This window comes from Ochotona princeps, chromosome 6 (assembly GCF_030435755.1).
Source record: "Ochotona princeps isolate mOchPri1 chromosome 6, mOchPri1.hap1, whole genome shotgun sequence".
Lineage (NCBI taxonomy): Eukaryota > Metazoa > Chordata > Mammalia > Lagomorpha > Ochotonidae > Ochotona > Ochotona princeps.
In genome coordinates, this window is record NC_080837.1 from 34,850,021 (window position 1) to 34,875,428 (window position 25,408).

The 25,408-nt window shown below is 46.5% G+C and overlaps 1 protein-coding gene across 5 annotated transcripts in view; it reads left to right on the forward strand.

Annotated features, from left to right (window-relative positions):
• The window catches only part of FRMD5 (FERM domain containing 5), a 319,707-nt gene that overhangs the window by 264,295 nt on the left and 30,004 nt on the right, over positions 1-25,408 (forward strand). For all 5 annotated transcript variants that reach the window (XM_004578126.4, XM_058665923.1, XM_058665922.1 and 2 more), the window contains exons 2-4: positions 10,175-10,279; positions 15,042-15,084; positions 15,321-15,399. In XM_004578126.4, the coding sequence (XP_004578183.1) occupies positions 10,175-10,279; positions 15,042-15,084; positions 15,321-15,399 (227 nt within the window). The remainder of the gene's footprint in view (positions 1-10,174; positions 10,280-15,041; positions 15,085-15,320; positions 15,400-25,408) is intronic.

A 25,408-nucleotide genomic window follows, 5' to 3' on the forward strand; every position in this document is an offset into this window, starting at 1 on the left:
GGCATCATGTCTTTTAGAATTGTGTCCTTTCTCACCATCCACTTCACTCACCTGCCCTTTCTGCACCAGCAAATCAGGAGTATGGCATGGAAGCTCTCTGCCTTTGTCTCTGAGACACTGACTGGAAGCTGCCAGGTGTCTGAGGAGTTTAAGTTGGTTGCATAGGGCTCATATTTTCTTCTCTTCTTCTGACATAACTAGGGGAAAAAACAGTCTTTGTGTATGGGGGGCAAAATGAAAATTTGTACTTTGAAAGCCCCTTGGGGCAGATTTCGCTAAGGGTGGCCTTCCCCTAAGCTTAGGAGAGACTGCAGGGAAGAGGCTTCCGTTCTTTGAGTGCCAAGTCTCGTCCTTGAGTGCTGAGTCTCGTTCCTGTGTCTTTTTGATGTTCAAGTACACCCATCTTCAGGGAAGGGGTCACAAGGAGGTAGAGCAAGCATGTTAGAAAAGTTCACAGGGTTTTCGATATCTGTTGTATCTCTTGAACCTCAAAATAATCCTTTGAGAGATGCAGGATTAGCCTTCTTGTACTGGGAAGAAAAACTTAGAAGGTTGAGGGATGGGTCTCTGGTCACAAGCTGAGAGGTGGCCAACCAGGGCCCTGACTTGCAGTCCAATGTTCCATCCTAAAGCCATTGCCTTTCCAGAGCCCTTCCCCTCCTGTTGCTGTGTGTTCCACCTCAATGTCTAGGAGCACAAGTGACCTGGTAGAATAGTTCAAAGGGAGATTGTACCAAGACTGAAAAATCCTGGTGTGGGTATTGTGGCACACAGGTTAAGCTGACACTTTGAGATGCCTGGGATCAAGCCCTGTATCCACTTCCAATCGAGCTCTGTGCCAATGTGCTTGGGAGGCCATAGATGATGGCTCCAGTACCTGGGTTCCTGCCACTCAGGTGGGAGACCCAGATGGAGTTTTGGCTCCTGGCTTTTGCCTGACTCATCTCTAGCTGTTGCAGGCCTTTTGTGGGACTGAACTAGGGAATGGAAGACTTCTCTCGGTGTGTTTCTGCCTCTTCCTCTGCTATTCTTTCAAATAAATCAGTAAACAATAATAATAATAATTTTTTTAAAAAACAAGATGTGGAGATGTTTCCAAGAATCACCTTTCTTTTAAAAGCAGTCTCATTCTGGGAAAGATGGGCAAATTAGCTTTTCTTGAGGTCCAAAATTTCTTTCTGGAAACTTCAAGTGTAAGGACTCCATCTGGGAATAAGATGCCTAACCTTTGAAGCATGAGACCACTGAGTAAGAGTCAGCCATTGATGTTTCAGTTAATCTGGTCCTCCCATTTGCCCTACTCTTCCAAGCTGGAAACAGCAAGTTGGAAAAGTCTGCTCAGAGGGTCATAAGTGACCTTGCTGAGTCCATCTGGAGCCATCTGTGCTGACAGGGCAGTTCCTCATGCCTCCTATGACATTGACTTGCCCACACTGACCTCCAAGTGCTACTAGACTGCATGTGATCTCCCCACCCAATATGGGCATCCTTTGCAGGCCACCCACCACATATGGCTGTGAGCTAACTAGTTCTCTCACGCCTGCAAGGCCTACCAGCAGCTCATGGAGGCACCCTATCTGGTATCTGAACCTCCAACTAGCAGTGTGGCCTCATGAAAACATCCCAGCTCTCTCTGCATGCACAAGTGGAATGGTTGGGATGAGGAAGTTGCTACACTTAGGATTAGGTGAGACTGGTGGCTGCTGATCCTCTCCCTCTGAATTCATATCTCCCTCCATGGTGGCCTCCCTGCATGGCCAACTGGACACTTCCTGAGTGCCTACGTGGGCCCCATCCTCCCCAGCCTGGTTGCCGTGTTCTGACAGTATGGCTCCTAGGGGAGTTCTGGACAGATCTGAGCTGTGGCCTCTTCTGTGTGGTGATGTGACTTGCAGAAGGATGTCAGTGTCCTTCCCCCAGAATGAACTCCCTGGTCTTCTCACAGAGAGAGCTGGCTGCTCCTGTAGTTGCAGCCTCAGCAGTTCCTAGACAGATTTTGTTGGTTTACCACTAAGCAAGAAAAGTGGGCTCCTGTGCCAGGAACTCAACGGGGGTTCCCTCCCTTCAAAGAAAATGTAAATTAGTTTGTAGAAGGTGCTGAGGTTAGGAAATCTAAGGCTCTGCTCCTTGTGCTGCTCGTGCCCCTTGGAAAGCTGGGCTGAGTGCAGGATGTGACACAGGGCAGAGTGGGGAGGCAAGGACGGAACCCCAGTAATCAATTCGCGCATTTCTGCTCAGCTGGTTCATGCCATGACCCTGCGAAGATGAGCTGATGTGGCTGTACCTGTGACATTAAAGTGCTTTCCACAGCTTCTGTTCCTGAGCCCAGCAGACGGCTGCCCACGGGTGCCTTAGAGGACCCTGGGAGAGAAAGCAAGGAAGTCCTTGGCCTGCAGGACATGGGAATAGAAAGCTAAGCCAGAATGGAGACCACAGTGCCACCTCAACCCTTTTGCCTGCTCCCTGTCAGACCTCTGAAAACAACTTGTCCAGCTCTGGCCCTTTCTTTCAGACCCCCCCTAATTTAGGGGTGGCCCTCTCCTACCCGCAGTCTCCTAAATTTGGGGCCAAAGCTGTCCTCTTTATGTAATCACTCCATGTGTGCTCTGCTTCCTCTAAGGGCACAGAAAACCGTGGCCTGATCCCATCCACAGCCTTCCTTACCCTCTTGAAGCCTCATCAATTTGTACGTAAAATCTGCCTGTCTCATGGCTTAGCAGGAGTGAGTAAGGTGACATCTAATGAGGAGGAATGTTGTACATACTGGCTCCCCCTTACCAGGAGGTCATGCCAGGAGCCCTAGGATGGATTCCATCCATGATGGGGTTAAAAGAAAACCTCTCTCTTGCCCAAGGGTATTGATTATGAGGCAGAAAATGCAATTAACCTTGGACAGTTTAGGTCATGCCCAAGCTTGCTGACTGCTGCTTGCCTCTGTCTTCACTAAAGATTAGGAGAACCACAAAGAACAAAAGCCAGGCATTCCATGGAGGAGCAGAAATAGGAATTCTGTCACCCTGCAAGCTCCAGAAAAAATTTGAAGGGGCTCATGGGCCATTTTGTGCACCATTCAGAGAGAATAAGAAGACTGTACTTATGTAGACCATGATTTTCAAATGTGTTTAAATACTGTTGTGGTTTGTAAGGTATAAATTCATTTTAGAGTGGATGCTTAATAAGTTATTTTGACCCAATAATGTCTTCAGGATGAGAATAACCTCAGAAGATTAGCTGGAGGATTAAGGTTGGGGTGCCCTGCGTCAGTTCACTTGTCTTGAAGATAAACATCCTTGGGCTTAGAGCGCTGACCGTTGTGACTAAGCAGTAATCACCTGTCAGCACAAACACTTGTCTCCCCAGTATAAATCAATGGCACAACATTCAGCACAAAGCACAGTTTAGCCATAGCACTGGTGTCCCCTGCAGGCAAAAGGAACAGAAGGTATAAATCTTCCATCTTTGAGATCCAACCAAAACATCGGTTGCTACAGAATATTCCAGAAGCACCTGGATTTAAGACAGAGAGACCCAAGCAAGGGCATCCAAGGACACAGCTGACATCTGCGAGTGCAGACAGGAAGTTGTAAAATTCCTAAAATCTTGCTCTGCCCACTGCTTGTTTGGCAAGCCCATTGTGGTGATTCCACAGAGTGTGACTTTACCCCCAGGCTGCTGCAGGCAGCTTCACCAGCCACAAGCATGTGTGCCCTGGGAAAGGTGCTGCCCCGTGCTCTCACTTGATGCTTGCCTTTGTGTTTCTGGTAGGAATTTTAATTCATGGATTTCTGCTGTAAGAGCGAGCTCTGGGCCTGTCTCCCTCCTCATTCCCCTCACCCCACACCCAGCCTTGCACAAACAACAAAGATGCTTTTATTTTCTCCTTTTATTGTTTAGTTTCCGTGTATTGAAAGACAGAGTGTTAGGTTTTAAACACACCTAAAGTTCTTACATTCTTAAAGTTCTTCCGTTGTTACGTGCAGCTAATTCCTGCAGCCAAGTCCTCTTTTCATGAAAAGTTTACCACAACCCAAAATCCCAGATGCAGTAAGGTGCTTAGTAGGTCCTTTATTCCAGCAGGGTTAGGAATGGGAGACAGGGTGGAGGGGGGAAAAAGCTAGAAAGGACACATCTCCTGCCGTGGTGGCAGGATGGGGACTGCCAAGGCAGGGAAAGGGGGCAGGATGGAGGATAGGAGAGAGGCAGGAGAAAGGGAAGAATGGGAAGAGAAGGGGGAACTCGTGGAGGCTCATTCACACAACCCGATGAGCCTGCAAAGTGTGGGAGGGGCATAGGGAATTGGGAGGAGCTGTGGGCAGGACCCCAAGGGACTGATATCCCAAGGTGACTGAGATTATCTGAGCACAGGAAGGTGGGTGGTGACTAGGGAGAGATTGGGGGATGGGATTCTCAGGTAAAATGTGAAGTAACATCTCATTGGTGGATAATCAGAACCATGCGAATTTTGCAGCTATGGGAAAAGGGGAAGCAGGAAGCTGCATTGGATCCAAGATGGGACCCAAGGAGGAGCTGCCACTGTGGCATAGTGAGTAAAGCTGCTGTCTGCAGTGCAGGCATCCCATATAGGCACTGGTTTGAGTCTTGATTGTTCACTTCCAATCTTACTCCCTGCCACTGTGCCTGGTAAAGAAAGCAGCAGACGTGACCCAAATGTTTGGGGCCCTGCACTCACATGGGAAATCCAGAAAAAGCCTCTGGCCCTGCCTTCGGAGCTACAGCAGCGCTGGCTGCTGTGGCATTTGGGGAGTGAACCACATGCATGATCTCTTTGTCCCTCAGTCTTTCCTTTTCTCTATAATTCTGACTTTCAAATAAAAGTTTTTTTAAAAAAGTAGAGAGACAGATCTCCCATCTTTTGTTCACTCCCCAAATGCCTGCATCAGCCAGGGCTGGGCTGGACTGCAACTGGGGGCTGGGAACTCTACCCAGGTCTCCTACCTGTGTGACAGAGATCCAATTACTCGAACATCACCTGCTGTCTCTCAGAGTGCACGTTAGCCAGAGTGGGGCTGAGACCTGAATCCAGGCACTTTTCAATGAGATATAGACATCTCAAGTCCTTTCTTTACCCTTCTCCGATTGCCCACCCGAGATGCTTTGCTTCATTAGTCTGTGCAGGGATTCTGTAGCTCAAAGCCATGTATCTCTGATGGAAACAATATGGACATAATAGTATTACCCACTTCCCTATACCCCCTGAACCTTTTTTTTTTCTTTAACTATAATTAACTATGTAAAGATTGTCAACAACAATACAATAAAATAGATTAAAAAAAAAACTGAGAACTGAAAAAAAAAAAAGCCATATATCTCACCGATACATGGGAACCTGAAGAAACTGACTAAATGTTGGGAAGCTGAGAGGTTCACAGGTGCTCAGAAATAGAAAATTTTTTTAAAAAAATAATTATTTCTTTGAAAGGCAGAATGACAGAGAACAAGAAATCCTCCATCTGCTGGCTTACTCCTCAAATAACCACATTAGACAGGGCAGGGTCATGCTGAACCCAGGACCCAGGAATTCATCCAGTCTCCCATGTGGGTTTTAAGGACCCAAGCATTTGGGCCATCTGCTGCTGCCTTCCTAGGCTCATTCTGGACACTGGGTCAGAAGCAGAATAGCCAGGACTCGAGTCCATGCTATGACGTGAGATGCTGGTATTGCAACTTGAAATTTCACTGGCTACAGTGCTGGCCCCAGAAAGGAATTTTTTGGTGAGTATAGGAATTGTGTATTCTTGTTTCATAGCTATTAGAAGGAGAAAGTCATGCTTACTTCTGTGGAGCTAGGGAACTCTGAAGTTTGACCTGCTGAATTTAGGGTTCTTACTACTGACTGAGAGCTTTCGAAGTGCATTTGAGCTGCCAGCCCGTGGGAATGAGCTGCTTATAGGGAAGGCAGGACTCTTATTGAAAGTCCTTATGGTTTCAGCACACAAGCACATTTTCTCTATGGTTGTCTTTATCCCAGACTTCTACTAATGTGCTTGTTGCATGTATGGAAGCCAACCTCCCCAACCACTGAAACTCAGGCTAAATCATCACAACACAGTAGCCCAGCTGGGTGCCAAGTAAAATTTGTAGAGAAAGTCATCGCCATAGGCAACTGTCTCTTGCTGTTCCCTTTCAGTTGCTCTGAGAGATCCTAGTGTAAGAGATGCTGAGTGGGATACAGTTGAACATATGTCCCTTACTCACAGAGAACCTTAACTATGAGCTTAAGCTCTTGCACTCTGAATTGTCAGCAAGGAAGTTAATAGACCCTGCCCAAAGAGATAGTTGTTGATGACAACATGCAGAAGATCTGGTGTGTAGTCCACCACCCGAAATTCCTAATGGAGTCTGTCGTAAGACTGCCTCCTCATAGCACCTCCTCTGATCAAAAACCAGAGAATGTGAGAATGGGGCCTTCCATGTCAGGACTGTGCTAAAAGAGGGAGTGTGAAGCCCGCGTTACAGAAGGATGCACCACATGTTGCTTCCTGCTTTAGATGAGCTCTTCACTCACTTCCCCTTCAGCTCCTGCAAGCAAGCTTCTGAAGCTATTTGCTGAGGAATTGAGTAACCTGTCCAGTTCTCCTTTGGTAGTGCAGTGTGAGCCAGCAGCATAACAGGTCTGATGAAAGCCTCTCATGAAGGACTTAATGTACCCACGCAGGTGTTGTGGTGTAGTGGGTTAAGACACCATATGGGATGGCTGCAGCCCACATCAGAGTGCATGGGTAAGTCCTTGCTGCTCCACACTTCCGATCCAGCTTGCTGTCAGTGTACTTTGAGGGGAGATAGGAGAAAGGGGAAAGTGAAACATGGCCCAAGTATTTGTATTCTTGCCCCCTGTGTAGAGACCTGGCTAGAGTCCCTGGCTTCCACTTGACCTATCCCTGGCCCTTTGCAGTCATTTGGAAGTGAACCAGCAGGTGGAAGATCTTGTTGTCACTCTTTCAAATAAATATATCTTTATCAAATAGATAAATAAAAGCAAAAATATACCCATTCTTTAAATGCTCTTCTTGGGCCTTAGCTCAGGTGAGGTCTTTGGATCTCATAAGACACCCTCAATTCAGATGCAGAGCTGGACAAGGACCTGCCAGAGATCTGAGCTGAGCTGCCTTGGCCACCAGGACAGGCTCTGAGTACAGGTTGACAGTTTACTGCAAGCAGTTCTCCTCCCAGATGCCCAGGCAGGTCTCTGAAGTAAGTGGCTGAGGGTTCTAACAAGCCCAGTTTCTCATCTCGGTGTGACATTTCTTAGCCAACCTTCTACCTTCTGTTCATTCAATAAGTCATTCAATAATTGCTGAGGACGCACCTGCTGTATACCAGTTTGCTGTGCTAAGTTCTGGGGAAAGACCCTTGCCCTCATGAAAATTATAGTTTCAAAATGGAGCCGATGATGAATACATCAGCAGATCAGCAAGGCAACTACAGACTTTAGTTAAGTGCTGTCAAGGTCATAAACAGGATGATGGCATGGAAAGTCACAGGAAAAAAACAATCTACAAGGGAAGGTTTTTCTGCAGAGATGATATTCGAGCTGAGATCTCAAGGGGTGTCTGAGAAGAGCTGCAGGAAGACAGTTTGAGGCAGAAGGAGCACAGAGAGGCAGAGAGAAGCCTTGGACTGTTCTGGAGCAGAAAGCCTGTGCCCAGAGTGGCAAGAAGGAAGAACAGGGGTAAGTTCAGAGAAGAGGAAGGAACAAGGCAATGCAAGGCCATAGAGGCCACTGTCTGAGTTTAGATTTAATTCTGAGAACAGTGGGAAGAAACCAGCAGCATCAAAACATAGATGAATAGCATAATTAAAGATCGTTGGGGGGCTTGGCAGCGTGGCCTAGTGGCTAAGGTCCTCGCCTTGATCCCATATGGCCGCTGGTTCTAATCCCGGCAACTCCACTTCCTCTCTGTCTCTCCTCCTCTCAGTATATCTGACTTTGTAATAAAAATGGAGTAAATCTTTAAAAAAAAAAATAAAAAAAAAACATTAAAAAAAAAAAAAAAAAGATCATTGGGGGTTCACAGCTGTGTGGTTTGTAGTAACTGATTAGAAACAAATTCCATCAATACAGAACTGGGTGGATAAGTATAGGGTTTTTTTAAGATTTATTTATTTTTATTGCAAAGTCAGATTTATAGAGACAGGAGGAGAGACAAAGTTCTTCCATCCTATGACTCACTCTCCAAGTGACCGCAATGGCCAGTGCTGAGCCGATCAGGAGCCAGGAGCTTTTCCTCTGGGTCTCCCACATGGGTGCAGGGTCCCAAGGCTTTGGGCCATCCTCAGTTGCTTTCCCAGGCCACAAGCAGGGAGCTGGATGGGAAGTGGGGCTGCCAGGATTAGAGCCAGCGCCCATATGGGATCCCGGTGCATTCAAGGAGAGGACTTTAGCTGCTGGGCCACCATGCTGGGCCCAGTATAGGTTGTTTACACTGGTATGCAGCAGCTAAAAACTCAGGGGCCTGTCAATAACTGCAGTTACTGAAAGATTTATCCTAAGTGGAAGAAAAAAAAAGAAAGAATAAAGAGCACAAAAATATGCTAGAAATGTGTTTTTAGAAAAAGAGGTGTTGAATAGGGCTGTTACTGTATGAAATATCACATATTAAAGAAGGCACAGAGATTGAGAACAGGTAACCAGTTGCCTCAAAAGAGGGGAACAATCCAGGGTGACTAAAGTAGAAGAAAGGCTTACACTTCTTTAAAAAGAGAACAAAAACAAACCAAAACAAAAAATTAACTTATTTGAAAGGCAGAGTAACAGAGAAAGAAGGGAAAGAGAGAGAGAAGGGACAGCTGTTGGCTGGTTAACTCCCCAAATGGCCACAATGGCCAGGTCTAGGCCAGGAAAAAGCCAGAAGACAGGAACTGAATCTGGACCTCCCACGTGGGTTGCAGGGGTCCAAGAAGTTGGACCCATCTCTACTACCTCCCCATGCACATGAGCGGGCAGCCAAATTGGGAGTAGAGCTGCCACAATATGGGATATTGAAATTTCAAGTGGTGGTTTGACCCACTGCTCTACATTGCTGGCTCAGGCTTACTCTTCATAGTGTAGTCATCTGTGTGTTTCAGTATCTTAACAATGTGCTTGTATTACATGCTCAAACCTCAATGTGTGCGTGCGTGTGTGTGTGTTATGTTTAGATATTACGTTTAAGTTGTGCTCATGTGGTTGCTGTGGAATGAATGAAGTGAAGAAGGCAAGAATAAAGGCTGAGATTCAGCTAGATGGCTGTGGCAGTAGCTGGTCTAAGAGAGTGGTAGCCTGACTTATGGAGTTGGTAATAGGGTAAGACAAGTAGAGGCATTTGAAATACACTTAATTGGCAGAGCCAACTGGACTTGGTGTCATTCCCACTATAGTCTACACACTGGCATTCTCTACTCCCACTACTTTTAGAAACTTTTCTACTTCCATAGGGATAGGGAACATTTCTTCTACCAGTGGCCATTTGGATATTAGCAACATCATTTACAGGCCATAAAAAATAATCAACTTAAAAAAATTAGCCTGCTAGGGCCCGGTGCGGTGGCCTAGCAGCTAAAGACCTCGCCTTGAATGCACCGGGATCCCATATGGGCGCTGGTTCTAATCCTGGCAGCCCCACTTCCCATCCAGCTCCCTGCTTGTGGCCTGCGAAATCAGTCGAGCACGGCCCAAAGCTTTGGGACCCTGCATCTGTATGGGAGACCTGAAAGAGCTCCTGGCTTCTGACCGGTGCAACTCCAGCCGTTGCACTCACTTGGGGAGTGAGTCATCGGACGGAAGATCTTCCTCTCTGTCTCTCCTCCTCTATGTATATCTGACTTTGCAGTAAAAATAAATAAATCTTTTTTTAAAAATTAGCCTGCTTTTATGGACTTACTGAATTTCAAATCCCAACTGCGATTGCCTTGACAAGATCAGACTGAGTGGCTTTCTGGCCTGAAGACCAGATGTGCCACGTTGCTTACTGCCTGTGTGGTTGGAGGGCTCATGGATCCTTTCAGGTGCTTAACATCTCAGACTGGCAGAGTGTCTAATACATCACATCTCAGAGTACATCGGTGCCAACGTGAGCCCTCATGTGGCAATGATAAAGAGTTATTAGTGACTCCCCAAAACAGGACTCCACTGCAGAAACTCACTCATTTCTCCCCGGGCTTGCTTTTGTTACAGAGAGATGCCAAAGGCCAGTACCTGTTTGATCTTCTTTGCCACCACCTGAACCTACTTGAGAAAGACTATTTTGGAATCCGCTTTGTGGACCCAGATAAGCAGCGGGTAAGTCAGTGTTCAGAGCACCAGGGTGACAGGGTTACTCAAAAAGCTTGAGACCTTAAACTAGTGCTCATTTTTAGAGTTCCTCCTTGCTAGACCCATCTCTTCAAATCTTAATGTTAGCCTGGAGGGCACTGTTGCTAGAATTCCCCCAGAGAAGCCAATCATTTTATGGATGCCAAAATGGCAGCCTACACAGCGAGTGACTTGCCTAAAGTTGTCCAGTTGAAGGCGGAGTGCTCAGACTGGTGGTGTGGCTCCCAGGTCACACTGGGAGCCTCTCCTGCCCACTGTCTAGTTAAACGGGGCTGAACCACATTGTCTTAGTTAGGAACCAGATCAAGGAAAGACAGAGGTGGAGCCCAGCTGACCTGGACCTCTCAGCATTTTGCACATCCCACAGTTCTTGCAGCTTTGCAGACCTGGCATTGATAAGAACTGGGATTCCAGACACTACACAGGAATGGACTTCTTATCCCAGACTCCCTACATTCGTCTCCAGCTCCATCTCTCCTGACCCATCTCTCCTCTGCTGTGGTCCAGTCAGGCAGCACCATGGCCCTCTGCCTTGTTTCTTTTCTAGGCCTTCACCTATACGTGTCACCTGCCTGAACACTCTCCCCCTTTTCCTCACTTCTCCATGTTCTGCACGTTTCTTCTGGCTAACTCTTTTTTTACACTTGAAATCTTAGGCTAGACTTCTCATTCTTCCAGAAGTCTCCTACTCCCCTCCTGTGGGCCCACATGTGCCCTCTGCTGTCTCAAAGCTTACTTTCTATAGTAAGCTGTGGTTAGTGACAAGACCAGCCCTTGCTTTAAAATGGCTCTTCTCCTTTGACTTATGCTCCTGATTCTGGGTCTTAGACCACAAAAAGAACCATGAAAACAGGAATCTACATGTCTGCCCATGCTGCACATTCAATATCTGACGAAAAACAACCTTTACAAATGGTGTTTGGTCTGAGCTTTCTCTCCTTAGAAATATCATTTATATCCACTTCCTGATATCTCATAGAGGTGGTGGTATATGGAAAAAAATGTAAAATATTATTCTTTAGTTAGGACATGGATGTTAGAATATGCATGAGGAGAGTATTTTAGGTGAGAAAGATCACGTGGAGAGCCCAGCGCAGTAGCCTAGTAGCTAAGGTCCTTACCTTTCATGTGCTGGGATCCCAGCAGCTGGTTCTAATCCCGGCAGCCCCACTTCCCATCCAGCTCCCTGCTTGTGGCCTGGGAAAGCAGTCAAGGACGGCCCAAAGCCTTGGGACCCTGCCCTCCCGTGGGAGACCCAGAAGAAGCTCCTGGCTCCTGGCTTTGGATCAGTGCAGCACAGGCTATTGCAGCCGCTTGGGGAGTGAACCAGCAGACAGAAGATCTTCTTCTCTGTCTCTCCTCCTGTGTATATCTGGCTTTCCTATAATAAATTAATTAATTAATTAATCAATCTTCAAAAAAAAAAGATCACATGGAGAAGGCGCTAAAGAGATTAGGAATGGGAAAGAGATGCAGCAGGCATCATGGTACAGTGGACTAATTGCCACTTGCAATGCTCCCAACCCATACAGAGTGCTGGTTCAAGTCCCAGCTGCTCTACTTCCAACCTAGCTTCCCGTTAATGCATCCTTGCAGGTAACAGTAGAAGACAGGGTGAGCCCCTGTCACCCACGGGGGAGATCTAGAGAGAGGTCCAGGCTCCTGGCCTCCACCTGGCCCAGCCCTGGCTGTCACAGCCTTCTGACTAATGAAGCAGCATGTAGTAGTCTTTGTCTTTTTCAAAAAAAAATGAAAATAAATGATAAAAAGTTTGTGAAGCAATGGAATCTTTTGATTTTTTTCTTTAATTTGGGGTATAAATTTTGAAACCCATGGGTAGTTTTTCATAATATGTATTATTTATGAACTTTTTTGAGGAACTCCTCATAAAACATGTATTTTATATTTTTTGCAGTGTGATGAACTCACCTTTTAATCCACTTTTATGTAATTTTGGAAAAATCCTCCTTTATTGCTAGTACTTAGTACTCTTGTACTAGCACTGTGTGTTATTTCACTTAATCCTTGAAACAAACAAGATGAATATATAATATATTGTTATAAACCCATTCTCCAGAAGAGTACATTCAAGCCTCAGGCAGGTGAAGTGAAGATTGCCCGTTGTAGCTGGCAGATCCAATCCTGAGCTCAGAGTCTTGCTTGATTCCACTCTGCTCATGGTTTCTCAGACTTCATGCTGCATCCATACCTGACTGCCTCCGAAAGATGTGCCTCTTGGCATCAAGGGAGGGGTCAGAGAGAATAAATCGGCAGGAGTTGTGGAGAAATAGAGCTGTAAAGCATTATTCTGGAGCAAGCATTTGTCTTAGCAGTTCCAGTTCCTCTTGGAATGCCCATATCCCCTGTCGCAGTGCCAGGGTTCAAGACCTAGCTCTGCTTCTGACTCAGCTTCCTGCTAGTGTGTATTCTCGGAACCAGCAGCAAGCAATGGCTGAAATACTTGGGTTGTCGGCCACCTGCAGAGGGGAATCCTGGACCAGGACTGAGTTCCAGACTTCTGGCTTCTGTGTAGCATTTGGGGAATGAACCCTTGGGTGAGAAGTCTGTTTCTTTCTTCTGCTTTTTAAAAAGATTTTTCCAACAATTATTTTCCTAGATCCACTGATTAAGGGTAAAGATGGAAGAGATGAGTTGCATGGTTATTTTAAGGTATAAAACCCAAAATAAACCTCCTCCCTGAATTCTGAGGCAGTCACATCCAACCCGCATCACGACTGGCTCTTCAGGAGACTCCGGGGGGGTCTGGAAACTTTGCCAATCTCTCCCTCCCCTCCCCAATGTTCTTTCTCTCATCCAACACCTCTGCTGCTTTCATCCTCTGCTTTGGACCCATTCAAGCCCTCAAAATCTGAAAACTGTTATACTGGCCCATTTACCCAAATATCGAAGAGAGCCTTCTCTCTGAATCTTCTTTTCCTTTCCCATCCCACATTAGCAATTTGCTGCTGATTCTGGGACCTAGATTTAGCCAGGCATCTTCAAAAGATCACTTTGGCCATCCCCATGTTCTTCGGTTCTTCAGATCCTCTCAATATTTTTCTGCTCAACCCTTAAAATCCTTTGGAAAAGCTGATGTAGCTTTCCATTCCTTTCCCACCCCCTTCCTAATCTCTAGCTGTAATCTTTTCTTGAGCTCTGACTACAGTTAAAATCTAATGTCTTCTCTCCAGCTATTGCCAAAGGGATAGCCTCTTGTCATTCAACTCCACCCACCTTCTGCTGCTAATGCAGTCATCCCTCTGAAATTTTACTTTCCTTTGTTTAGTTCTTTTCATCTCTCCATCTAACATCTATAAAGGAAATCTGTTTGCTGAGTCCCTGCTGCTTGCCGTGTTCTGCTCACCTGCTCTCACAGGCACAACCTGGAACCCCAGTTGTTTCTGTGCAATTTCATCTTTAGCCTTTGCCTCCCCATGAAGCCAAGCCGCAGTGGGCTATGTAATGTGAGAAGGACCTCTTAACCACATTGAGTGGTTATAATGAGTTGCCAGCCTCGTGGGAACTCGGATCAGAGGAAGCAAGAGAGCAGAATGTCAGCCCGGATTATCCATGTGGAGCTGACGGAAGAACTGGCTCTTAGTGGGTCCATTAACTGCATGACCCACAGCCCAGCCCAGAAGGTGAGCGCTGGGAGCCAAGGGAGGCCAGGATGCCGTCTGCATGGCCCTGGCTGTTTTCCTGCCAGAGGGAGTTTCTGCCAAGACATTATACTGACTAGTTGCAGCCAGAAAAGAGGCAAGTGTGGACCTAGCCCCTTGGCCGTTTAACAGCTACATGTGGAGCCCTGTGCCAGGACGTTAGTGATACGCTGGTGAAGAAGACGATTTCCTGTCCTTACTGAACTTATATCTAGTGGAACTCAGCTACTTCCAGATAAAAGCCAAATAATAGCAGAGTTAGCCATCTACAAATTGGCTGCTGAGTAACATAAAAGCAACAAATGTCAATAATGAATTTTTTCAAGTACTCAATGTAGAATTGAGAAACAGATACAGAATGAGCTCATTTTGCCTCCCCCCAAACATAAGGACCATGTAAAAAAAACTTAGCTGCTGGATCTACCTCTGTGAAAATCAAGGAAGACAGCATACCATCCATCGTGTGCACTGCTTACAGCTCAGTATCTTACGAGATTCCAGGACTTTAAATGTGCCTGGATGCCAAAGAATCCTAAGTACAAGTTCTCACAAAGGCTGGCAAAACCTACATTGTTCAAAGATGTTTGAGAAATTATCCCTGCCTTCGCTACATCTATGAAAGTTCTGCATATCAGTACTTTCTAGAGCTGGGCACACTCTTCTGCAAAAAAAAAAAAAAATGTTAGCACATGGTATAAACACACAGCGCCCATCAAAGTCACTGTTCTTGCTACATTCTACCAAAGTGGCACTTTGCCCTGCCACACATCCACACAGTCATTCATGCCTGCTGGCACCCCCAGAAACATGGCTCAGGATGTTGGCACCTGCTGCAGAAGGCAGCATTTCCAGAGAGGCCCAGAAATGGCATCTGAAGCTGGAACCACCCTCCCTTCACAGCTGGCTCCTTGGGGAGCTTATTTCATATCACTCTTTACTCTTCAAATCTATGTTTCACAAGCTTTGGGGCTGCTTTCACACTAGGCTACAGTCTGGTTATTTAAATAGGATACAAGTTGTGTTTGACACTGTTTCTCACTAGGGTTTTGCTGTTCTGTGTTCTGTTTCAGCATTGGTTGGAGTTTACCAAGTCTGTGGTTAAGCAGCTGAGATGTAAGTGTTCTTCTGCATGCAAACACCGAAGCCTCGCCCCTGGGGTGGGTGCAAGTGGGATACAAACTCCCACTTGTCTATATGGTGACTTCCCACCACTCTGGGTAGAAGTCAGCCCTAAACATGTGAAGGGATTCTTCTGATGGCTCAGGGACCCATGCTTGCTGGTGGGGAGGGAAGCCCACTCATCCCTGGGGATAGGGTCTCCCCTGATGGACCGCTCTTTATCTCTGCAGCCCAACCTCCATTCACCATGTGCTTCCGAGTGAAGTTTTACCCAGCAGACCCTGCTGCCCTGAAGGAAGAAATAACCAGGTGAGGCTGAGCTCAGTGCCCCAGCTACTGAGAGCTGATAGGCAGGATGGAAGAGGGCCACACTGACCTCTATATCCTCTGAGAAGCTCTGAACTCCCACAAGCAAGGAGCTCTCCCTACATGTCACCCCTTCGGCATTCTGTGTGCAGCCTCCTTTTGCCTCTGCTACCGCTGAGAGGAACTGCAGTAGACTGGGCTGCTTTCCTTCAGGATGTGTGAACACTTCATCTTCAACTGGTCACCCTCCGGGAGAGCTGGAGCCACAAAGTAATCAAAGGCTTTTTTTTTTTCATCTTTCTTATGATGTGGTCGCCCTGGACATTTTGGGGAGAGGGCTCTGTTACAACTTTTTCTGGAAGCTGAAAATAGATTTTGGTGGCATGATGACAGCACTGAGGCATAACACTGAAAGACAATCCAGGAAGTGCTGAGAACTTAAAATCCAAATGGGTAAACTCTAGTGGGCTGTTGGAGCAGGTCCATGCTGAACTCTTTATTGTGGGGATTATGTTCTAAAGAAGGCGGACAGCTGTGTGAGCCGAATCCTGTCTCATCCAGCGCCACTTGGGGATGGCAGAGAAACCTCTGTACCCGCAGTCATCCTACATAAGAGGGCCCCTGAATATTAACTTCAAAGCTTCTCCACGGGTGTGTGCATCTGAGTCAAACTCTCCTGGAAAGTCACACCTCGGAAACTCAGGGATCCCTACCTTTCCTGTTAGAAACGCTTCACTTAGATAGAAGCCAAACCTTGATGTTACACTCTTGTGGCAGATATAATGATCCATAAAGGGGTAATGCCCAGGAATCCCCAGGGTGGGAAAGAGATGGCACTGCCAGCTCTCATCCCCTCGCTACAACCTTGGGGATGAGATTAGTGCAAGTCTTCTAGGTTCTGAGTTTCACGGGAAAATCCTAAGGAGCTGGGACATGGAATGACCTTCATCTCCTGTTCCGAGTAGCGTGCTGGCTTCTGTCAGGTGAAAGGGGCAGAGTAGAAGCTGCAGAAGCTTCTCTAAGAGGGAGACTCAGGTATTAGGGGAAGAAGAGAAAGAGGAATGTGAGACAGGAAAGGAAAGTGGCTTTTCCCCCATGAGCCCCAGGGGAGATTAGAGGAAATCCTTTTCTGAGGGAGTCAGAAGGATCTAGAAGGTTGTTTCTTGCAGGGGAACAGGGCAGTGCCTGCTCTGCAGCACTGACAGCAGGAAGATGTGTAACTGCAACCTCATGCTCCTTTATTTACTTACTTATTTTTAAATTTATTTGAAAATCAAGGTTATGGGGCGGAAGGAGAACAAAGAACAAGAAAAAGCCTTCCATCCACTAGTTCACTCTGCACATGCCTAGGGCAGGACCAGGCTAAAGTCAGGAGCCTGGAACTCCATATGGAACCCCCAGAGGGACCCCAGCACATGGGCCACCTCCTGCTGCCTGCTAAGCACATTAGTAGGGAGCTGGATTGAAAATTGAGCAGCTGGGATTGTAACCAGCTGTGCCACAATACCAGCCCTTCATGCTCCTTACCTGGCACAGAAACTGCAGGCTATGCTCATCCACATGGAAAAAGGATGCCGCTCCTATCTTGTTTCTGAAAACTGAACCCACCCATGTTAACAAGCGAGCCTGTGACTTTCAGCATGCAAAAGGGGGTAGAACCACTATATTTAACAACTTGAACAAAAGTGCTAGTCTGTACTACTCATGACCTCCAGAGTGTCTGCCTTGGCTCTGGGCTCCTCTCTCTGTTGACAGACACATGAGTGAGTGAGTTTGCACTGGTGTCCACGTAGAGGAACAAACTCAGCATATCCTGTTTTGAGATCCTGGCAACTTACCTCTTTTTTTTAAACTTTTTTTTTAATTGTTATTGGAAAGCCGGATATACAGAGAGGAGGAGAGACAGAGAGGAAGATCTTCCATCCGATGTTTCACTCCCCAAGTGAGCCGCAACGGGCCGGTGCGCGCCAGTCCGATGCCGGGAACCAGGAACCTCTTCCAGGTCTCCCACGTGGGTGCAGGGTCCCAAAGCTTTGGGCCGTCCTCAACTGCTTTCCCAGGCCACAAGCAGGGAGCTGGATGGGAAGTGGAGCTGCCAGGATAAGAACCGGCGCCCATATGGGACCGCGGGGCTTTCAAGGTGAGGACTTTAGCCGCTAGGCCACGCTGCCGGGCCCAACAACTTACCTCTTAACACCATCTGTCTCTAATTCATCAGACAAACAGTGGCAGTGAAAAGGATCATCAGACACAGCTTAGTTAAGCTGCCACTGAGTTCACCACAGACACATGGCTTTCTAATTCAACTGGAAGATAAACATACATGGTTATGGTGGCTCTTAAAAGGAACTTTTTAAAATATTTTTGTTTTTGTTGGAAAGACAGAGTTACAGAGAAAGATCTTCCATCTGTTGATTCACTCCCCAAAATGCCTCAATGGTCAGAGCTGAGTTAATCTGAAGCCAGGATCCAAGCACTGCTTCTGGATCTCCCATGTGGATGCAGGGGCCCAAGGACTTGGGCCATCTTCTGCTGATTTCCCAGGCCATAAACAGAGAGTTGGATCAGAAGTGGAATAATGTGACGCAAACAGGTATCCATATGGGATGCCTACATCACAGACAGAGGCTCTGCTGTTTCTTCCCCTAAATGGCTATCATGGCCAAACAAGGAGCCAAGAGCTTCCTCCAGGTCTTCCATGTGTATGTAGCATCCAAAATTCTTGTACCATACTCCAGGGCTTTTCAGGCACAATAGCAGGGAACTGCATCAGAAGGCAGGAGACAGCAATGGTGACATGGCAGGCTAATCCTCCATTTATAGCACTAGCATCCCATATGGACACCAGTTGTAGTCTTAGCTGTTCCACTTCCAATGCAGCAACCTGCTATGGCCTGGGAAGGCAGTAGAAGATGGCTCAAGTCCTTGGGCCAGTTGACCCACACTGGGACCCAGAGGAAGCTCCTGGCTTCAAATCGACTCAACTGTGGCTGTTGTTAGCCATATGGGGAGCAAACCAGTAGATGAATTATCTCTGTCTGTATCTCCTCTTCTCTTTCAAATAAAAATAAAATTAAAAATCTTTTTTTAATCCTTTAAAAAAGTGAAGCTTTTAGGATGTGAACTGGTGCCCATATGGGATTCTGGCACTGCAGGCAGGAGTTTAACTTGCTAAGGCACAGCACCAACACCAGTTTTCTATATTTCTAATTGTCCCTCTGTTTTATTAATGTACACATTGTCTTGCCCAAGAAGCAGCATAGACCAGGGAACCTAGTTCCTACTATGTCACTCTTGACTGGATGGCCTTGTATGTACATTGAACCGCTCTGGCCTTTGGATTCTTCAGTTGATGTAACGGGGATGGTAGTATCCACTTCATTGGATTACTGGGAGGATTAGCCACTACAATAAGGGCGTACCCTGCTTGATGCATCCTCAGTGAGCCTTGTACTGAGCAACGGCTCTGCGTGTTTGCTGCCAGGTTGATTTCGTGATCCATGTTTATGTAACATTAAGACCCAGGCCAGATTCCTCACCAAGCAGGCAGACTTCAAGGGCATTGGAAAACGTATGAGCTCCTCTCAGTGTATTCATGTTTGTGTTAACCATTTTGGCCAGTTTTTCCCTCATTTTCCCCCTCATCACCCCTCTTTCCCTATTTTCAGTCATCAGGAGTAGGAACCCCAGAATAGCCAGGCCTGATAGATAATTTTGATTTCTCCCTGAGTCTGGAGCATTCTACAAGACCATGGGATTAGCCACATCTATCTGCCTGTTCGTATCCCTACTGATCTAAAGAGAGTTGCTATCTGCCCTGGCTTCACTCAAGACCTGTAATTCATTCCTGGCTTAGAGCCCTTCATCCCACCTTGCTGCCAAATTAATTTAGCTGTCAGTGCGTGTGTGTGTGTGTTTTCTTCCTGGCAATATTGGTCCTAAATTTCACTGCTCTGTCAGCCACTCCCATAAAGCCAAGCTGAGGGAAGGGGATGAAGACAAAAATAAAGGACTGGGCTTCGATTTATCTCTTGGATGTTTCCCAGATGATAAATTTAGTTTCCAAATCCTGATTAATTTCTCTTGTCATTTTTTTTCCAAAGTAATAAATACATTTTCTTGTCTAGGCCAGAGATGAGGCAGAGAAGACGGGGGATTAGTCACTCAACAGATTTAGCTCTCATGAGACTGCAAGTGTTTGAACTCTTTGGAAAGATCAAGAAATGGAAGGAAACCGAGTGCAGATGGAGCTGCATCTTCTGGGGGAGCAGAATGTCTGGTGCACAGCAGCTGCTCAAAAAAAAAAAAAAGGACTAGAATGAATGAATATATATATATATATATATATATGAATAGGACCATTCTCTGTTATTCTTTCAATGAATATCATTCAAGCATAGTTAGGGTGAAATGATTTAGTACAGTTTGCGTAAAGGGGCAGATAGAAAGAATGTTGGGCTTTTGAGGCCATATAGCTCTATCACAACTATTGATATCTATCATGGAAAAGCAGTCATAGGTGATACATCACTGTTCCAATAGAATCTTATTTCATTGGAAGCTATGGCAGTGGGCTGTAGTTGGCTGAGCCCTGAGCTAAGAAACCCGAAACAATCAGGGTTTCAATCCCATGTCATCCTTTAACTGGCTGTGGCAGAAGGCAAGCATCACCAATATCTCAACACTCAACTTCCTCATCCATTGAAGAGGAATTGGAAAAGGCAGTTCCTTGCAGAGTTGTGGGACACACATCAAGTTCTCAGGGGATGTTGAGTCAGCATGATAGTTTGTTTGCTGTGATCTTGTTGTCTGTGTTCCCACACTGGAATGTAAACTTTATGAAACAGGACCTCTATTTTGCTCCCTGCTAGGTTAACAGTCCCTAGCCCATAGAATAAGATCAGACATGGATGCGTAAGCACACACTGTATGTACCTAGAGGAATATTTTTTGAAGGATTTATTTATTTCAGTTGAAAGAGTTACAGAGAGAGGTGTTCTAGCTGCTAGCTCATTCCCTGAATTACTGCAAAGACAGGAGTGTGGCCAGTCCAAAGCCTGGAGTCAAGAGCTTCTTCTGGGTCTCCCATGTGGGTACAGGGGCCCAAGAATTTGGACCATCCTCCACTGCTCTTCCAGCCTTCAAGCAGAAAGTTAGTTTGGAAGAAGTGGAGCAACTGGGACACAAACCACTGCCTCTATAGGATGCCAGCACCACAGGCAAAAGCTTAACTTACTCTATCACTGCACTGGCCCCAAAAGAATATTTTTAAATGAGTTCCAAGAAATACCATTTTTGTTTTAAAGATCTATTTGTTTGTCTGTTTGAAAGGCACAGAGAGATCTTCTGTCTGCTGGTTCACTCTAGGAACGGTCACCAGTAGTTAGGGCTGGGCCAGACCAAAAACCAGGGGCCGTGAACCAGGACTCATCTGGGTCTCCCATGGGGGTGGCAGGGACTCAAGTACTTGAACCCTCCTCTGCTGCTCTCAGACACAGAAGCAGAAAGCTGGACAAGATATTCTGATACTGACTACGAGCATCCCAAGCAGTAGCTGAACCCACCACACCCCCACACAGTGTGGTTCTTCTGCCTAGCCATTAGAAGAAATGTTTGTTAAGGATTAACTTTATTTTTACTTAAAAGACAGAGTTACAGAGAGCAGAAGAGAGAGAGAGAGATTGATTGATCAATCTTTCATTCACTGATTTACTCCCTAAATGGCCACAATGGCTAGAGCTGAGCCAATCCTAGGCCAGAAGCCAGGAGCTTCTTTTAGGTCTCCCACATGGGTGGAGGTGCTCCAAGAATTTGGGCCGTTTTCCACTGTTTTCCTAGGCGATAATCAGAACTGGATTGGAAGTGGAGCTACCGGGATTCAAACCAGCACCCATATGGGATGCCAACACCAAAAGCTAAAGCTTTAGCCTGCTATGCCATGGCACTGGCCCCAGAAGAATGTTAAAAGTAGATAGAACATGTCCTCTGACTCCTACAAGTTTACGATCTAGTATGGGGGAGGAACACAAGCTAAGCAGATTTAGTGTTGGGAGAAAGTGTTGTAGGAAATAGAGAAAGTCACTGACAATCTGTTGAATGAAGTGAGGCTAGATGATCTTGTGGGGAAAACTCTGCAGGAGACGCCAATGCTTCCCAGAGTTCACAATCATTAACTCAGGAATCATTTCCGGATTCATTCCCTACCCTGTGATATCAGAAAACACTATACCAAATCTAGGGCCTTGGATAAATGACCATATTGCAGTAAAGCTCAGCTTCTCCTTGGATTTTTTTTCAGGCCATTACTTTCTCCTTTTTTTTTTTTAAGATTTATTTTTTTCCTTTTTTTTTTTTTAATTAATTACATTGCATTATGTGACACAGTTTAATAGGCTCTGGGATTCCCCCAACCCCTCCCCGTACCCTCCCCCGATGGTGGATTCCTCCACCTTGTTGCAGTATTACAGTTCAAATTCAGTTGAAATTCTTTCATTGCAAGAGTATACCAAGCATAGAGTCCAGCATCTTATTGTCCAGATAAATTCAACATTTTCCTGGGGAGACCCTCTCTGGTCTGAAGGCAGAGCTGGCAGAATAGGCCATTGCTTTCTGATCCTGATTCTAGGACAAAACTAGAATCAAAATAAAAATGGGGAGCAGATTTTGTGGCACAGTGCATTAAGGCAGAACTTGGGACACCAGCTTCTCATGGGAGTTGTTGGTTCAACTCCTGGCTACTGTGCTTCTGATCCAATTTCCTGCTGATGTATCTGGGAAGCAATGAAGATGGCCCAAGTCCTTGGATTCCTGCCACCCAATTGGGAGACCAGGATGGTGTTCCTCACTCCTGTCTTCAGCATGACTCAGCCTTGGTTGTATTTGGGGAGTGAGACAGTATATGGAAGATTTATTCTCATATTCTCTCTCTCTCTCTCACTCACTCACTCACTGTAATTCAAGTAAGCAAATTAATTTTTTTTAAAGATTTATTCATTTTATTACAGCCAGATATACACAGAGGAGGAGAGACAGAGAGGAAGATCTTCCGTCCGATGATTCACTCCCCAAGTGAGCCGCAACGAGCCAATGCGCGCCGATCAGATGCCAGGAACCTGGAACCTGGAACCTGGAGCCTCTTCTGGGTCTCCCACGCGGTTGCAGTGTCCCAAAGCTTTGGGCCGTCCTCGACTGCCTTCCCAGGCCACAAGCAGGGAGCTGGATGGGAAGTGGGGCTGCCGGGAGTAGAACCCGCGCCCACATGGGATCCCAGGGCTTTCAAGGCGAGGACTTTAGCCGCTAGACCACGCGGCCGGGCCCAAGCGAATTAATTTTTAAAAAGGTGGGGTGGGGCCCGGCAGCCGCGTGGGAGACCCGGAAGAGGTTCCTGGTTCCCGGCATCGAATTGGCGCGCACCGGCCCGTTGCGGCTCACTTGGGGAGTGAAACATCGGATGGAAGATCTTCCTCTCTGTCTCTCCTCCTCTCTGTATATCCGGCTTTCCAATAATAATAAAATCTTTTAAAAAAAAAAAGGGGGGGTGTACAGTAACTGTAATGGAGACTATCATATCCAGTAGTATGTTATTTAGCTTCATGGTGTTATAAGTTTCTATTTTTCATCCTGTTTAAAAAAAAAAGTGAGGCAAAGTTTTTTGAAGACCAGAAAGAAATAAGCAAAGTTAAAAGAAAAGAAAAAAAAAAGGTTTGTTTTAAATCTAGCTTGTCTTAAATCTGGTCTCAGGCTGATTTCTTCTTTGGTTTCAGCTTAATTTAGGACCCTTTTCTTTCTAGCCTCATCACTAACAATGGGGATAGAAAAAGCTCTGGGCCCAGGCCTAGGAGTCCTGGATTCCAGCTGAGCTTCACTCAGACAAGTCACCCCATGTTCCTGGACCTCTGTTTCCTGTCATGGAGTGAGGGAATTAGGCCCCATAACTTCAGTTCTAAGGTTCTAAGATTAGATAACCCACCCAGCCTGCCCATGGGGGCAGCCCTGAAGACTGATCCCTTGCCTGGCAATGCACTGTGACTGAGGTGGCAGAGCCTTGGGCCATCAGGCAGTCTTCCCAAGGCAGGCAGCATGTCAGGCTCCCTCAGGAATAGTTCTGTGGACTCTGTGAGTCATGCAGAATAGATTTGCATGCCCAGCAACTCTGAGTCATTGCTTAGCTCTTTCAGTGAGCACAACACAGAGCTTGATAAAAGCCACTGTGGCAGGAAATGGATGGGAAGCCTAATGTTGCTGTTTCCCTGCCAATCTGTTGGTGGAGTTCTCAATGAGCTCAATTCTTTTTGTCCCCTAAAGTCTGCTCAGCTTCTTTAGGATGCTAACTTGCCCCCACCCTTTCCCATTGCTTAAGAATGCCCACAACCTTACCCTTGACCTCTCCTGTCACCAGAATTCAGAAGGACTCTCACCTTCCCTACTCCGTTGCTCCTTCCCAGCTCACCTGAAGAGCTGTCATGTGCCCATGCATAAGGATGCTTTGTGACACACTGGCTCTCAGTGCAGAACAAATCTTGATTTCTCTAGGGAACTTTTTCAATGCCCCAGGCCCACAGATGGTGACACCTGCAGGAGGGTGTTCCAGCCTGTACACTGGGAATCACTGCCCAGAGCCATGTTATCCTATAACCCACTATGTAATGTCCCTAAGTCTGGGACCCGGACAAGCAAAGGCATGGATCCAGACACAGGGAGCAATCCATGGGGAAAGGACAAAGCCTGTGGAAGGTGGAAGTTGGAACAGTGAAAGGCAAAGAAAACACTCGCTGGGGCTGCCACACGCCCTGTGGCATTTTGCTGTGGGAAGCAGAGGGAAGACAAGCTGGATCTGGTAGATCCATCTTGATTGCTCACCCTGTTAGGACGTCTTTCCTCCTTCACTTTTTCTTAGCAAACATTAAGACAGGAGTTGGTGGGAGGAGGGGGAGGAGTTCTTATTTACTCTCAAACTGAAATATTCATCTTCCTTGGATTTGAGGAAGGCAATCCATCCTGGTAGGGTTTTCAGTGTTCTTGAGGCAGCATTTCTTAAAATTCTGTCTATAAAAAGATTACCTGAGGATCTCCTAACGCGGTGTAGGGACAAGGTAGGCCTGACATTCAGCATCTGACTGATGCGTGGGTTCTGCAAGGCCTAAGGAGGAAAGGAGGTCTGATGGCCCCTCCATTTCCCTGTGCTATGTTCCTGAATCTTCCAGCCAAAGGCAATCAGACTCACGCACCCCACCCCCAAGCACCTTCCAGAAGCTGCCCTCTTAGTAGTCCTGTGTCTCCTGGGGCATCTTTCTATGATCAAACAGACCCAGAATCCTGGTTCTTCAACCTGAAAACACAAGTCTGGAAACCTCCAATTGTTCATGCATGGCCCAATTTCTTTTTAGTTCAGATTTGCAGAATTTAAGGAAATTTTACTACATTTCAGTAACTCCCCTGGATATGTTCTAGCTGTCTGCTGTCTAGTTAACAATGCACCCCCACACATACACACATGATCTTATTTAAAATCACAAGCATGTGTTATCTCGGAGTGTCTATGTGTTGTGAGTTCTTGATCAGCTTGGCTTGGTGAGCTCAGGGTCTGTCAGGAGGCTGGCCAGGGCTGCAGCCATCCGAAGGCATGACTGGGGCTGGCAACACCACCTCCAAGTGGTGTACCGTTGGCTAATAACAGAAAGCTTCAGCTTCCTGCTGGCTTAGGACAGCCAGGAGGCCTTGGTTGCTCATCACCTGGGCTTTTGTTCAGGGCTGGTGACCACAAAGAAAGCAAGGAGAAGGAGGAAGCTAACTAGATTTTGTGACCTTGTCTCAGGAGCTGAACTCCCTTGATCCTGCTGTGCTGTGTTATCAGGAGCCCATCACCAAGCAAAACTTGTCCTCAGAAAGAGGGAATCAACTTGAACCATGTGAGATGTGAACCTGTGAACACACACCTGAGTCCCCTCCGATGCTCTGTAGCCAAGAGGCCACCCTGGCAGTGACCCATTCAAGGGATTGATGACCCTTCTGC